This window comes from Schistocerca cancellata, chromosome 9 (assembly GCF_023864275.1).
Source record: "Schistocerca cancellata isolate TAMUIC-IGC-003103 chromosome 9, iqSchCanc2.1, whole genome shotgun sequence".
NCBI classification, from domain to species: domain Eukaryota; kingdom Metazoa; phylum Arthropoda; class Insecta; order Orthoptera; family Acrididae; genus Schistocerca; species Schistocerca cancellata.
This window is the reverse complement of record NC_064634.1, coordinates 236,351,937-236,365,894: the sequence shown is the minus strand read 5'-3', so window position 1 is coordinate 236,365,894 and position 13,958 is coordinate 236,351,937. Positions and strand designations below refer to the sequence as shown.

Genomic DNA, 13,958 nt, shown 5'->3' with positions numbered 1-13,958 from the left:
CAAGTTTACTACACAGTTGCGAAACTTGTTATTTGTTTAATTGACTTCAGGAACTGTCAATTCATAGTGTAGAAGAGTTCCTCAAAAATCCTTAGAGCTTAAGTGAGGATCATGCAAATACTGTAATCGTTAATATTGGCTTATACATGTATTCAGTTGTAAAATTCAAGTTTCTAATGTGGTTTAATTATAACTTATACATTGACATGCCCAGTATATGAAGTGCTGTAAAATTTTGTGAACATAATTTTCTAGTTTCTAAATTGTTTTAATTGTAAGATATACTTTGACCTGTCCAATACCTGATGTGCCGTACTGTACATGTAAGATTTAATGGACCAATAAATACAATACAATACAAACTCCTTTCATGACATGTTATTGATTTTCTTAGTGATCTGTCTTGCTTTTGTCTTGTAGCCCAAATATGGGGTTATCTGTACTTGGCCTCTACTTGAACTTTTGCAGCAGGCTTCACACATCTGTTGACAGAATGGCAACCACCATTCTACAAAGTGATAAGCTGTGTCACAAGTCGCCCTTAAGATGTCAATGTGGATTTGTCAGCAACCTGATGTATCATCCTTGGGGGAAGATCTACATGCCCCTTGATGCTGTTACAGTATCCAAACACAGTCACTGTAAAATTGGGTCCCTCTTAGTGCCAAAATGTGTCTTTGTTTTTCACTTGTCCTTACCTCCTATGTGAAGAAGAGTGGTTGGGGATAGAATTTATAATAATAGTTATTATTTTTTTTAAATGGACCACTTGCATTTTAACTGTCTCCATGTTGTTCATCATTTGCTTGGAGGAGACTGTGGCTATTTTCAGTGTGTACTCTTTTGTGTGTGCCTGTAAACACATTTTAATAAATTTTAGAAACATTTATCTGTTTTACTGAATTAATTTTGGAACCACATTCTTCACAGTTGTGGACGATATTAAAAAGACTGGTGACCACTGAGCCTTTTGGTTTGTTCACCTTGGAAAATGGAATTTGTTTCATGATTTTGATTTCTTGGACTTTCTATCCCTCAAGAGGAACACAACTATCTCTTCTCCACACTGGAAGGATATTTGAACACTTGACCTAACAGTCACAAGAGCTGCATTCTGTTCCGGCTTAATGTACTGGTTAACCAAATTTCCTGCAGATAACCCATCCAACACATAACCTAGATGTTGACATTTGTAGCAGTATAACTGGTAAACAATGTAAAGATCACTGTAAAGAGAGGAAATCTTGCCTTTGTGTACATTGACAAATCTGGGGAACTGAGTTGAATATAAAGCCGGTTGTTTTGTTTTAGATCCCTACTCACTAATGTCATTGTATTACTTACATGTGTTACCCCATCACTGTCCCACTTGTCTTCAAGCTGATTAATGTCAGCTGACATTACTGCTACAAACGGTATTATGCTTTTTGTATCACATGGCATACTCCTCCAGTGTACTGGCATCCATTATCTGTAATACTTGGCATTTTGTCACCATTTCAATTAACAGAGAACCATTATCGGCCTTTTAATGGATTTTAACATGCCTGATATATCCTTAAATGGTTTTCCAATGTAAAATAAGGAAAAACTTTAAGATGTATCTTCTATCCTCTCCACGGTGATAAATATGTCATGGAAAGCAGATTATGCCCTCTCACATTTACCTGATACTCCTGGTGGTTTCTCTCTTTTATAACAGAACAACTCTAAATCCAGGCCATCTTAGCTTGATGGGTGTTAGCTCTCTCTGCTAGTTCACAAGAAATCTAAACACAGAATACTTTGCACCTGGGTGCTCAATATTTGGCATCAGCTAGCTTACAGGATTATAAAGACACAATGAGAATTATGTCATGTTAATGTATGGATTGACTCACTACCCATCTCTGAAGGTTCTTCTTGATGAGGAAATTTACAGAAAGCAATGAATGAATGATTAATCAATGTGTATAGAAACTTGTTCACAATATTGTTCATTAAGGTTTATTGTAATTATCATTTTACTCTTTTCTAACTGATGTATTAGAAAGTCTGATCAGTGTCTTCCTCTAATAACCAATTATTTGACCACACTAAATTTTTGATAGTTACACTCAACCATCATTAACATTTGTTCGCTCATAGTTCATTTAGCAATATTTTATAGGCTATGTTTGTTATGACGCTTTTCTTCCTCAACTAGATTTGTCATTATTCTCAGACAGGAGAATCCCTTGCCTGAGTGAAAATAATATTGTATTAACCATTGCCTAACTTCCAACTTATATACACTCCTGGAAATGGAAAAAAGAACACATTGACACCGGTGTGTCAGACCCACCATACTTGCTCCGGACACTGCGAGAGGGCTGTACAAGCAATGATCACACGCACGGCACAGCGGACACACCAGGAACCGCGGTGTTGGCCGTCGAATGGCGCTAGCTGCGCAGCATTTGTGCACCGCCGCCGTCAGTGTCAGCCAGTTTGCCGTGGCATACGGAGCTCCATCGCAGTCTTTAACACTGGTAGCATGCCGCGACAGCGTGGACGTGAACCGTATGTGCAGTTGACGGACTTTGAGCGAGGGCGTATAGTGGGCATGCAGGAGGCCGGGTGGACGTACCGCCAAATTGCTCAACACGTGGGGCGTGAGGTCTCCACAGTACATCAATGTTGTCGCCAGTGGTCGGCGGAAGGTGCACGTGCCCGTCGACCTGGGACCGGACCGCAGCGACGCACGGATGCACGCCAAGACCGTAGGATCCTACGCAGTGCCGTAGGGGACTGCACCACCACTTCCCAGCAAATTAGGGACACTGTTGCTCCTGGGGTATCGGCGAGGACCATTCGCAACCGTCTCCATGAAGCTGGGCTACGGTCCCGCACACCGTTAGGCCGTCTTCCGCTCACGCCCCAACATCGTGCAGCCCGCCTCCAGTGGTGTCGCGACAGGCGTGAATGGAGGGACGAATGGAGATGTGTCGTCTTCAGCGATGAGAATCGCTTCTGCCTTGGTGCCAATGATGGTCGTATGCGTGTTTGGCGCCGTGCAGGTGAGCGCCACAATCAGGACTGCATACGACTGAGGCACACAGGGCCAACACCCGGCATCATGGTGTGGGGAGCGATCTCCTACACTGGCCGTACACCACTGGTGATCGTCGAGGGGACACTGAATAGTGCACGGTACATCCAAACCGTCATCGAACCCATCGTTCTACCATTCCTAGACCGGCAAGGGAACTTGCTGTTCCAACAGGACAATGCACGTCCGCATGTATCCCGTGCCACCCAACGTACTCCAGAAGGTGTAAGTCAACTACCCTGGCCAGCAAGATCTCCGGATCTGACCCCATTGAGCATGTTTTGGACTGGATGAAGCGTCGTCTCACGCAGTCTGCACGTCCAGCACGAACGCTGGTCCAACTGAGGCGCCAGGTGGAAATGGCATGGCAAGCCGGTCCACAGGACTACATCCAGCATCTCTACGATCGTCTCCATGGGAGAATAGCAGCCTGCATTGCTGCGAAAGGTGGATATCACTGTACTAGTGCCGACATTGTGCATGCTCTGTTGCCTGTGTCTATGTGCCTGTGGTTCTGTCAGTGTGATCATGTGATGTATCTGACCCCAGGAATGTGTCAATAAAGTTTCCCCTTCCTGGGACAATGAATTCACGGTGTTCTTATTTCAATTTCCAGGAGTGTATTTTTCTTGGCACCCATAACATTTATTTGTTATTGACAATTACTTTCTTGCACTAGATCAATGTTTGATACTAATGTATACTACTGAACTTAACAGTATGAAACAAAGATGCTATCTACTCAAAAAAACAAAGACAAATCAGTAGTAACATACCAATCATATTGTTACACAGATTTAGAATATTCAATGTCGGATGAGATTGTAGCAACTTTCCTAAGGCCATTGCACCTGCATCACCCACCAAACAATGTGAAAAATCCAGTTCAATTAGTGTTTTATTGTTGACAAGATGTTGTAGCAGAGCAGCAAGGCGGATGTCATCCAACGTACAACGATGTAGCCTGTAGAACAAAACTTCTTTTTCAGAGGCATGTAAATACACAGTACAGTATTAAATCTTTTGTTATTTTTGTAGGTATAAGCTCAAATTTTTAAAATGTAAATAATATCATTGTGGAATCTTTCATTATTCTGATTCAAATGTTCATTTAAAAGAGACAAATATGGGGAAGTAGGGAAAATAAAGTTGTAAAGCTCAGTCAATGTGATTTCAGTTTTATTTTTAGAGTAATTTTTGTCACTATCGGACTAGAGTATAGGAACTTTACATGGAGGACACACTTCAGTACAAAATAAACATGACCATGTACCTAACACTAACATATGTCTCTTATAAGTCTCAGATATTAAAGTTATTTAGTTGAAAAATGGCACTTTGAAATAAAGCAGTACTAGTCAAATTACTTTTTTATTGTCCATTTAGAGCAGGTAACACACTTCACTAACAATGTCTAAAGACATCCAGTCTCGTCAATCGCAGAAGCCCCTTCATTTATGTTCTACTATCAGTATGTTCCTCAATGATAATTACTGATTCATAAACACGACATTGTTTCAAACATAAATCTCATAATCCTGTGTGCCTTTCTCCAAAATAACTGAATTACTGAAACATTTGTCTCCTAGGATGTAACATAACGCTTTCAACTCATAACTATCTTTCTACCAAATTCTTTACACTATTTAGCCATGATGCAGCCGCATGTGACCACTCAGTGCAGGAGCCCAACAAGGACTCTACTGCCCATACCAAGATGGCACATGAAGACTACCGCTGGGGCACTATTGTCATTAAACAGAAACACAATGCTTTCTCAGAGAAAGGGCACACTGAGCTTCAAAAGTTCCAGAAGCCAGCAATAAGTAAGGAGTACAACACTCCTTACACTCCCCCTCCACCCACTGCCAGTAGAATTTTTCCAAAACTGTGAGAAAAAAGTTTTTAAAGTCCCCCCTTCCTTCACCTCCTAAGAAAAAATCAAACAAGAAGGAGAAAGAGAGAGAGAGAGAGAGAGAGAGAGAGAGAGAGAGAGAGGTGGGGAGGGGGGAGAAGAAGAAGAAGAAGAAAACAGAAATTCCACAGAAATTTTGACTTAGCAACAAGATCCCTACAGAAACAAATAATTGATTCCAAACCCACCAATGGTTTCCTCCTGAGTTGTTATACTATAATACAACAAAAATATCATGCACATACCACACTCTAGTCACCCATACAACAAAAATTTACAGCAATTCATACTTTGGTTAGCATATTTGTTAAGTGGACAGTCAACAGAAATAGCAATGAAAGTGGTTGAACAAAAAAAATATGATAATTCCTTTTTGTGTCAATTAAGTCTAAGTCTCTGTAACATACACCTTATCATCAATTTTTCTCCTTAAACAGAATACGTTTCTTTTTCTCTAGCTCAACATCACTTAAAATACCTTATGACAGTAATCATGCATGATATTTCACCCCCAGCAGTCATATTTCCATAAATTCTGGAATTATGATAATGTCAACTGTCCTTTGTATTCGAACACTGATCAGTCTATGCAAAAGGAATATTACTATACATATAATGGCTGCTCAGTACATAGCAGAAAGCCTGAAAATGCAAATTTTCATTAAACTGCAGCTTAATTAGTACCAACTGATTACCTAACACAGTAAAGCATTTTAAACTGTACCTCAGCTAGTATGTTATTACTCATGTGATATCAAATTAAACTGAACATGAATTTATACATCTAAGGCAAACAACATGACATCAAGGTCAAGCATATTATCTATCATGACATAAAGAATTAGACAATACTTTGTTTTTGTGTGGGTAAAGATAGACTGGCAAAGAATCTAGTATACAAATATGTAAAAAACGTTTATAACACAAAGAAATACAAGCTGAGGATTAGCCATCTTGAACAAAACACTTACAAACACATGTCTAAGAGACACATTAATGTTTTGGTACAGCACTTTTAGCAATGTACTCACTCAATGGCAGGTGGATGCAGCAACTAATTTTGACATTCCTGCTCCGGTTGAGGATGCCAGGCAAGCTTGGTGAGCACTGATTGCTGCATAATAGCCATCGATGTGCGTGAAGGTTGCTGACCTGCATGCAGTCCTTCTCAGCATATGTTGCCATGATGGCAGTACAGGGGGTCCAAAGAACAGTCACAGTTCTGTGCATTGCAGTGAATGTGGCCAGATGGAAGGGGACACTGCATTACATCATAGCTCCCTCCCACTGTCATCTCAGCAGCTCCCCAGACATATAAATAATGAATGGCTCAGTGACAGTACACCCAATTAGAATCATAGCACTGCACAATGGATAACACTCCTACTCCTCTATCCATCAACTCATAAGTGTTGCAATTAAAAAAAAAAGTCAAAGAGAAAGAATATTCTACTGTTCATTGTAAAGACAATCTACATTTCTGCTAGCCAAACATATCTGCAGTATTTTAACACAAACAGTATGCAGATACTAAGAAAATCACTGTTCATAAATATTTGACATTTCCTTTTATTTGTAAGTGCCACTCAGGCTTTTTGTGGCCATATAACATGCACAATACACCTTGCCAATCCATTATCCCTTTCTTTCTTCTCCTCTTCCATTGCATAATATATATGTCTTTGTAAAAGGGCGATTGAGAATACACAACTTCAGTTCAGCATAACATGCTTTGTGCCATTCTGTGCATATGTTTATCCTTATCTGTTCATTCCTTTCTCATTCCACTAAATCCTGTGTTTCCGTCAGTGACTCGGTGGGCTGTAATAATATTGCACGTACCTGTAGCAGTAATTGTGTCTTCTCTTGTTCTCTTTGTGTTTCCTCTCGATTCCCATTACTTCTACTCTGATCCATTTTGTGGAGATCTTCCTCATGCCTGGTCTACTGTTCCAGGTATTGTGCTTGTTAAATGATCACAATCTTCACATGTTAGCCATTGCATCACACCGCATTTGATGTTATTCTCTTTGTACCATACTTCAAAATACTGATTCCTTCCTATTCCCTTTTCCAAAAATTCTGTGTACATTTTGTTACAGCCCTGACAGTATGTAACATTAGAAATGAAATTTAAACTCTCATCTTTTGTCATTTTCAATCCATATTTTTACAAGAACATCTTCTCAAATTCAGCAAATGACAAATGTTCTTTTTCTTGCTTTCCACCAACTTCAACTTTCTTCTCACGAGCTAATGAACTCTGACATCTCTGTTTTGAGTCTTGTTTTCATTTTTTAACAGCCAGCTTTATCTCCTCTGCAACAATAATCTTTGCATCCTCTGCCTAAATATTGCTTTTTAAAGTACATTCCTTATCTACTGACAAGACAGCTGAATTTGTACCAAAAAAAGTTAGCATCCAACTGCGTACTATCATAGGCTGTACATGTGTCAGTTGTTTTACCATCTCAGATCACATCAGCTGGCTTTCTGCTATGCTCAGAGCTAGATATTTCAGTTAACAAGTTAATGTCTAAAATTGCTTCTAAATGTGACTCCATAACTAATGAACATTCTGTGAGGATAAGTGAATTTTTCATATCTTCACATACATCTATGCGTTGCTCTTCTTGTCTCTCTTCAAACATATTCCCCATTTCCTCTTGAGCCTTCTTAAATGCAGATTTAATTTCTTCCTTTAATTCTTTAGCCATTTTTTTCACTCCATTCATGTTTCTTTCTGACTTTCTTCTAAGTTTTTCTCCATTCTCTCCAGATTTCTGTGGAAATTTCTCTAGATTTTCTAATTTTTCTATCAGTTCTCCAAGTCTTTTATAATTTTCTCTTGGTTTTCCTTTAGAAACACCATTATATACAACAGACTGATAGCTGGGGGTGGCTGTTTTCCTAATAAACACTATCATATCTACAGACTGATACTTGGGTATGGCTGATGCTCAGTTTTACTACAAAGTGGTGTCTCCTGTATTTCTTCTCTTTTTGCATTCAAGGTGTTGAAGTTTTGCTCACACTTGATTCTGTCATTAGTTCCATGTCTATAGATTCTCTCTAAGGTACGTCCTCAGATCTGGAATCTTTCTACTTGCACTACCGAATACCCCCTCATTATGGGGCTGTCTTCTCACAACACTATTGAGTTATATTTGCTCCTTTCCTGACATCATTTTTACACTTTAAAGTCGAAAGTGTGAAACACATACCTATCTAACTCCCACTATGCAAAATTGGTCACGCACTACAAGTTTCGCCTACAGCAGCAATTTCAAAACTACATGCAACTGGCATTATTGCAACTTACTATTCATCCCTCATTACTGTCTTTCAACTTGCTATTCTTCACCAAAAAGTATACTTTCTGCACAAATAGGCCAATGTAAGGCTGCATACCAAATTACCATTCTTCTCTAAAGAGCAGTTGTCCTTTAACGTGTGATGAAATGTAAGGCTCTGACAATGTCTTTTTAGTTTTATTTTTAGATTCATTTTGCAGCTATTAGACTAGAGTATGGGAGCTTTACATGGAGAACACATTTTGTTATGAAATAAACCCGACCATGTGCCTAATGCAATGACATGTCTTTCATATTTCTCAAATATTATAATTATTCAGTTGAAAAATGGAAAATGCCACTTTGAAATAATAACAGTACAAGCAAAACTACTTTGTTTTATTGTGCGTTTAGCATGTAACACACTTCCTTAATCATGTCTAAACACATGCAGCCTTGTGTTAACCGATCAGCTCATTTCACATTCATTCTGAAATAACCATTGCTACATTGCAGTCCAATACTAATTAAACAGATAATCACTGAGCACAGAAGCCCTTTCATTTATGTTCTACTATCAATATGCTTCTCCTTGACAATTACTGATATGGAAACATGACCCAGTTTGAACCATAGATCTCATAATTAATCCCACGGGCCTTTCCATGAAATAATGAATTACTAAAACACTTGTATTCTATAAAGGCCCATAACTCTTTCAACAAATTTGTCATACTATTATTTGTGACACAGCTGCATGCAACCACTCCAACTCTACTGCCCACACCAAGACTGCTTATGACCACTAATATGAGGCACTGTTGTCATTATACAGCAACACAACGCTTCCTCAGAGAAAGGCATGCTCAGTTTCGAAAGTTCCAGAAGCCAGCAATAAGTACAGAGTACAATACTGATACATTATAACATCAAAGATAGCAGTACCTCCTACAAAGTGATGGGTTAAGATTATACAATACGGAACAATTTTTTTTTAACTTGTAAAATTTACGTATTCTTTCTGAAAAGTTGAGGAAACAGTTTTACAGTTTGTCTTCTCTAATCATGGAAAGAACTGATATAGAAATGCCAGCCACTTGCAAGAAGTCAATTTATTTAATTACTAAAATCCCAAAGCATAATTATCATAGTGTTTTATGTAAAAGACCCTGTTCTCTTACCTTTGTATCTCAAGGACCATTTACAGTACTTGAGAGAGAGTCAGATAAATGAGATTTTTTGCAACTGCTACTACAGTTTCTTTAAAGTTGAAAGAGCCTTTGACCATTTATGCTGCAATTCTTTTTATGAGTTAGATACATGCTTATCTCAACCAGACACTGATCCTTGAGGAATATTCCAGTATGAAAACATTCTCTTTTATAAAAAAATCACAGATTCCTAGTATCTTAAAAAGCCTGTAATTTAGTTTATCTATAACTGAATCTATGTGATGATTCCACTTGATACACAATGTGCGAATATCGTAAGTTGGATTTTAAATTATTAGTATTATTTCCTCACCAGGATGACAAGATGGGCTTGGTCAGTTCATCAGCAGACAGAGACGTCAAAATAGTGAACACAGGTGCTAGTAGGCATGCCAAAACTGCACCAGCAAGGGCTGCTACAAAACTTGAGTCATTAATACATGCTTGGAAAGTATAACACGATACCACATGAACGCTCAAATGCTCCTACATTTTTTTTTTTTTTTTAGATATTGGAACAGCAAATTCAAATAATTTCACAGTGTGTAGGTAACCTTGAAGACATTTAAGTAACCGCTAAATGCTCTTTGAATAACTTCAGTCTAATGGCCTGTGCTGTAGATTAGACAAATGCAGTATATTCAGTTACGGTGTATCCTGGATCTGAGCTTGGGGAGTGGGAGATGGGGAAAGGAGAGGGGCACCACATATTACTTTCATCGTGAATGGCAGAATAGTTTTAATGAACAGGCAGTTAGAAGTAGTCATAACAAAGAATTAAGGCCAGGTAGGGAAACGGGTTAGTGCAAAGCAGGAGAGTGATTTACTTTTTCATGCTCAGAATATTTCCTTTAAAAATTTTTAGCCCAATATTTGGCCACATCCAGTGCTTCTTTCTTGTCAAATCATAGGTTGTCAAGGGTATGTCTTGTAGGGCAGCTGAAACATTGTCGAAGATATTTTATGTCCTGAACTTCACCAAAGTTGCATTTGTTGTTCACTTCATTTTTAAGAACCTACTTAATTAGACCTGTTTTGACTGGCACTATACCCATTCCAAATCTTCCAGATTCATGTATTGTTGCTGTTCATCACTTGTGGGCTCATGTAGCTTGCTACAAGGAATCCCTTGTGAGATTTAAGTCTGTCACATCCAAATGAAGCACTGTGCTGGGGGTGGCACACAATGAAAGTCTCTTTCATTTTGCGTTTCTTCAGTATTTAGGATCTGAGGATCCAGCCACTTTATAAACCTTCCCAAGTGGTGTGAGTTTCATGCATCCTGTTGTTATCCAGCATGTCGGATTTATACTTGTATTGACTTTTTCTGGTATCTGTGGATCTGATCCATACAGGGCATGCATATTCTGCTGTGGTAAAGCAAATAGCCTGGGCAGTTGTTCTTAGTACAGTTGGTCTGATTCCCCATTTACTACTAATTAGTTTCCTCAGGATGCTGTTCCTGGAGGCAACCTTATCATGGGGGTTCTTGCATTGATATTTGCATATTAGTGATCTATACATGACACACAGATATGTCAGTCTGTCGGTGTTGTGGGTCGCTGCCATTCCAAGGTACTTTCATCTTTCTGGCTGCCTTTTTTGAGCAAAGGTGGAATGTGCTAACTTGTACCTGTGAGGAGACATACTATTTAATGAGTTTTCCAATTCTACTGCCTCTGTGCTCTTTCCTTCTGTGGTAATAGCCAGATCATTGGCATACAAGATATGGGTAATATTACTGGTGTTGGTTGATCATTTGTATACAGGTTAAGAGGGCCAGATCACTGTTCTGTGTGAACGTATTCTTTTGTTAACACCATCAACATTTCCTGACCTCCAGTGTTTTACAAAACTCTCAGTTTTGTAATAGGGATTCAATAATTTTTGTGGGCTGATGCTCCCCAAATTGTGTCTTTTTCATAATTAATCTCTGGCTGACAGCCTCATATGCAGAACTTAAGTGTATCAGAACTACTCACATTATTTGTTTGTTTTCAATCGCTTCTTTTATGTGTTCTTTAAGGAGCAGGATTTGACTGGTAAACGATTTTCTGGGCCTGAATCCAGCTTCCTGGAGAATGAGCTTTTGATCTGCAATTAAAATAATTCATTTGTACAGCTTATATGGATGGCATAGGAGAGCAATCGGACAGTAGTTCTTCAGCTGGCTGCATGTTTCCCAGGTTTCAATAGCACTACTATGTTTGATTTCTTCCATGTCTTTGGGATCTTGCACATTTTTAGACAGTGGTTAATGAGTTGTAAAATCTATTGTTTGGCACTACGGCCATGGTGTTTGACCTGTTTTGTGTACATATTGTCGACTCCAGCTGCTTCCAAATTTTCTATTGAATGCAGTCCATGATTAAGTTCTTTTACAGTAAATGATGTTTTTAACATGTGTGATTCTTGGCTCTGGCTTCTGATAGTTTTTATTTTCTGACATTTCTTGTTGGATTTTCCATTTAGTAGGAGTTGGTGGGCAATCTGACTATGTAACTGTAGGGAGTTGCTTGACCATCTTAGGATCACAATTATGTTCCCTGACTACTTTCCAGGCCACTTTGCTACTGTGAGTCATATCTGTTCTTTCCATGGTTTCAACCCATTTCCTCTCTACTGACTCACAAATCATTTTCATTAGGGAAACACAGAGGGACAATGACTGGAAACAAGGTAAACAGAGATCTGAAATGGTAGAGCATATAAGAGATATAAAAAGAGGGGAGGGGGCGGGGGTGTAAGGAGGGAAGAAGAGAGGGAGGTGGAGAAAGAAAGAAAGAAAGAAAAAGAGAGAGAGAGATTGCTTGCATAGTATGGGTGGTGGTGGAGGTCGGGGAAGAGTGGTAGACAAAGGCTGTACACTATCTGTATGGGGAAGAAGGGAAAAGGTAATATGAAACAGTGGGAAATAGGTCAGCAGAGGTTTAGGTCACACGGATTGCGAGAACACAGGATATGCTGGGGAGACAATTCCCACTTGCACAGTTCAGAGAATTTTGTGCTGGAATGGAGAATGGCACATACAGCAAAGCTGCAGTTAGTAATTTGTGTTGTACTGTGCAAAAGGTTTGTCAATTGGATGGTCAACTTTGTGGTTTGCTTCAGTTTGGCTGTGGCCATTGATGTGAGTTGGTTGCCTGTCATGCCCACATAGAATGCTGCACAGTAATTCAGTACAGCAGATATCTAACATGGCTGCTTTCACACATGGGCCTGGCTTTTACTAGGTAAGAAATTCCTGTGACTGGACAGTAGTAGGAGGTGGTGGGTGGGTGTATGGAATGGGTCTTGCACATGGGTTGTCTACAAGGGAACGACCCAAGGGGCACAGGATTGCGGACAGTACTGGAATAGGGACGCATAAAAATATTTTGTACACTGGGTGGGTGTCAGAACACTACTGTGGGTGATGAGGTTAGGATTTTGGGTAGGATATCACACATTGCAGGACACAACAAGAGGTAGTTGAAGCCCTGGTGAACAATGTGGTTGAGATTTTCGTGCCCAGGGTGGTACTGGTTGGTCAGAGGAGTACTGGTCAGCAGCTAGTTAACAGGTTGACTGGTGTCAGAGAAGGAGATGGTATGCAAGATCTGCTTATGGATGAGCAAGATAGGATACTGTGTCAATAAACACTCTAGTACAGTTATCAGTTTATTTTCACTACATGTGTACATGTAGCATCCATGAGTGGGGAGGCTTGATGGGAAATGTGTGACAGGTGTCAAGAAGAGGTAACGTTGAGGGTTGGTATGCTGGATATGAGCCAATGTACTACTTATAACCTCCCCATGAACCATGGACCTTGCCGTGGGTGGGAAGGCTTGCGTGCCTCAGCGATACAGATAGCCGTACCGTAGGTACAACCACAACGGAGGGGTATCTGTTGAGAGGCCAGACAAACGTGTGGTTCCTGAAGAGGGGCAGCAGCCTTTTCAGTAGTTGCAAGGGCAACAGTCTGGATGATTGACTGATCTGGCCTTGTAACAATAACCAAAACGGCCTTGCTGTGCTGGTACTGTGAAGGGCTGAAAGCAAGGGGAAACTACGGCCGTAATTTTTCCCAAGGCCATGCAGCTTTACTGTATGATTAAATGATGATGGCGTCCTCTTGGGTAAAATATTCCGGAGGTAAAATAGTCCTCCATTCGGATCTCCGGGCGGGGACTACTCAAGAGGATGTCGTTATCAGGAGAAAGAAAACTGGCGTTCTACGGATCGGAGCGTGGAATGTCAGATCCCTTAATCGGGCAGGTAGGTTAGAAAATTTAAAAAGGGAAATGGATAGGTTAAAGTTAGATATAGTGGGAATTAGTGAAGTTCGGTGGCAGGAGAAACAAGACTTCTGGTCAGGTGACTACAGGGTTATAAACACAAAGTCAAATAGGGGTAATGCAGGAGTAGGTTTAATAATGAATAGGAAAATAGGAATGCGGGTAAGCTACTACAAACAGCATAGTGAA

General features: G+C 39.8%; 1 protein-coding gene across 1 annotated transcript in view; it reads right to left on the bottom strand.

The window, feature by feature from the left end:
- LOC126100949 (dynein regulatory complex subunit 5) overlaps window positions 1–13,958 on the bottom strand; it is a 107,536-nt gene that overhangs the window by 23,163 nt on the left and 70,415 nt on the right. Inside the window, exon 5 of the mRNA XM_049911610.1 lies at window positions 3,847–4,034. Within this exon, the coding sequence (XP_049767567.1) occupies window positions 3,847–4,034 (188 nt within the window). The remainder of the gene's footprint in view (window positions 1–3,846; window positions 4,035–13,958) is intronic.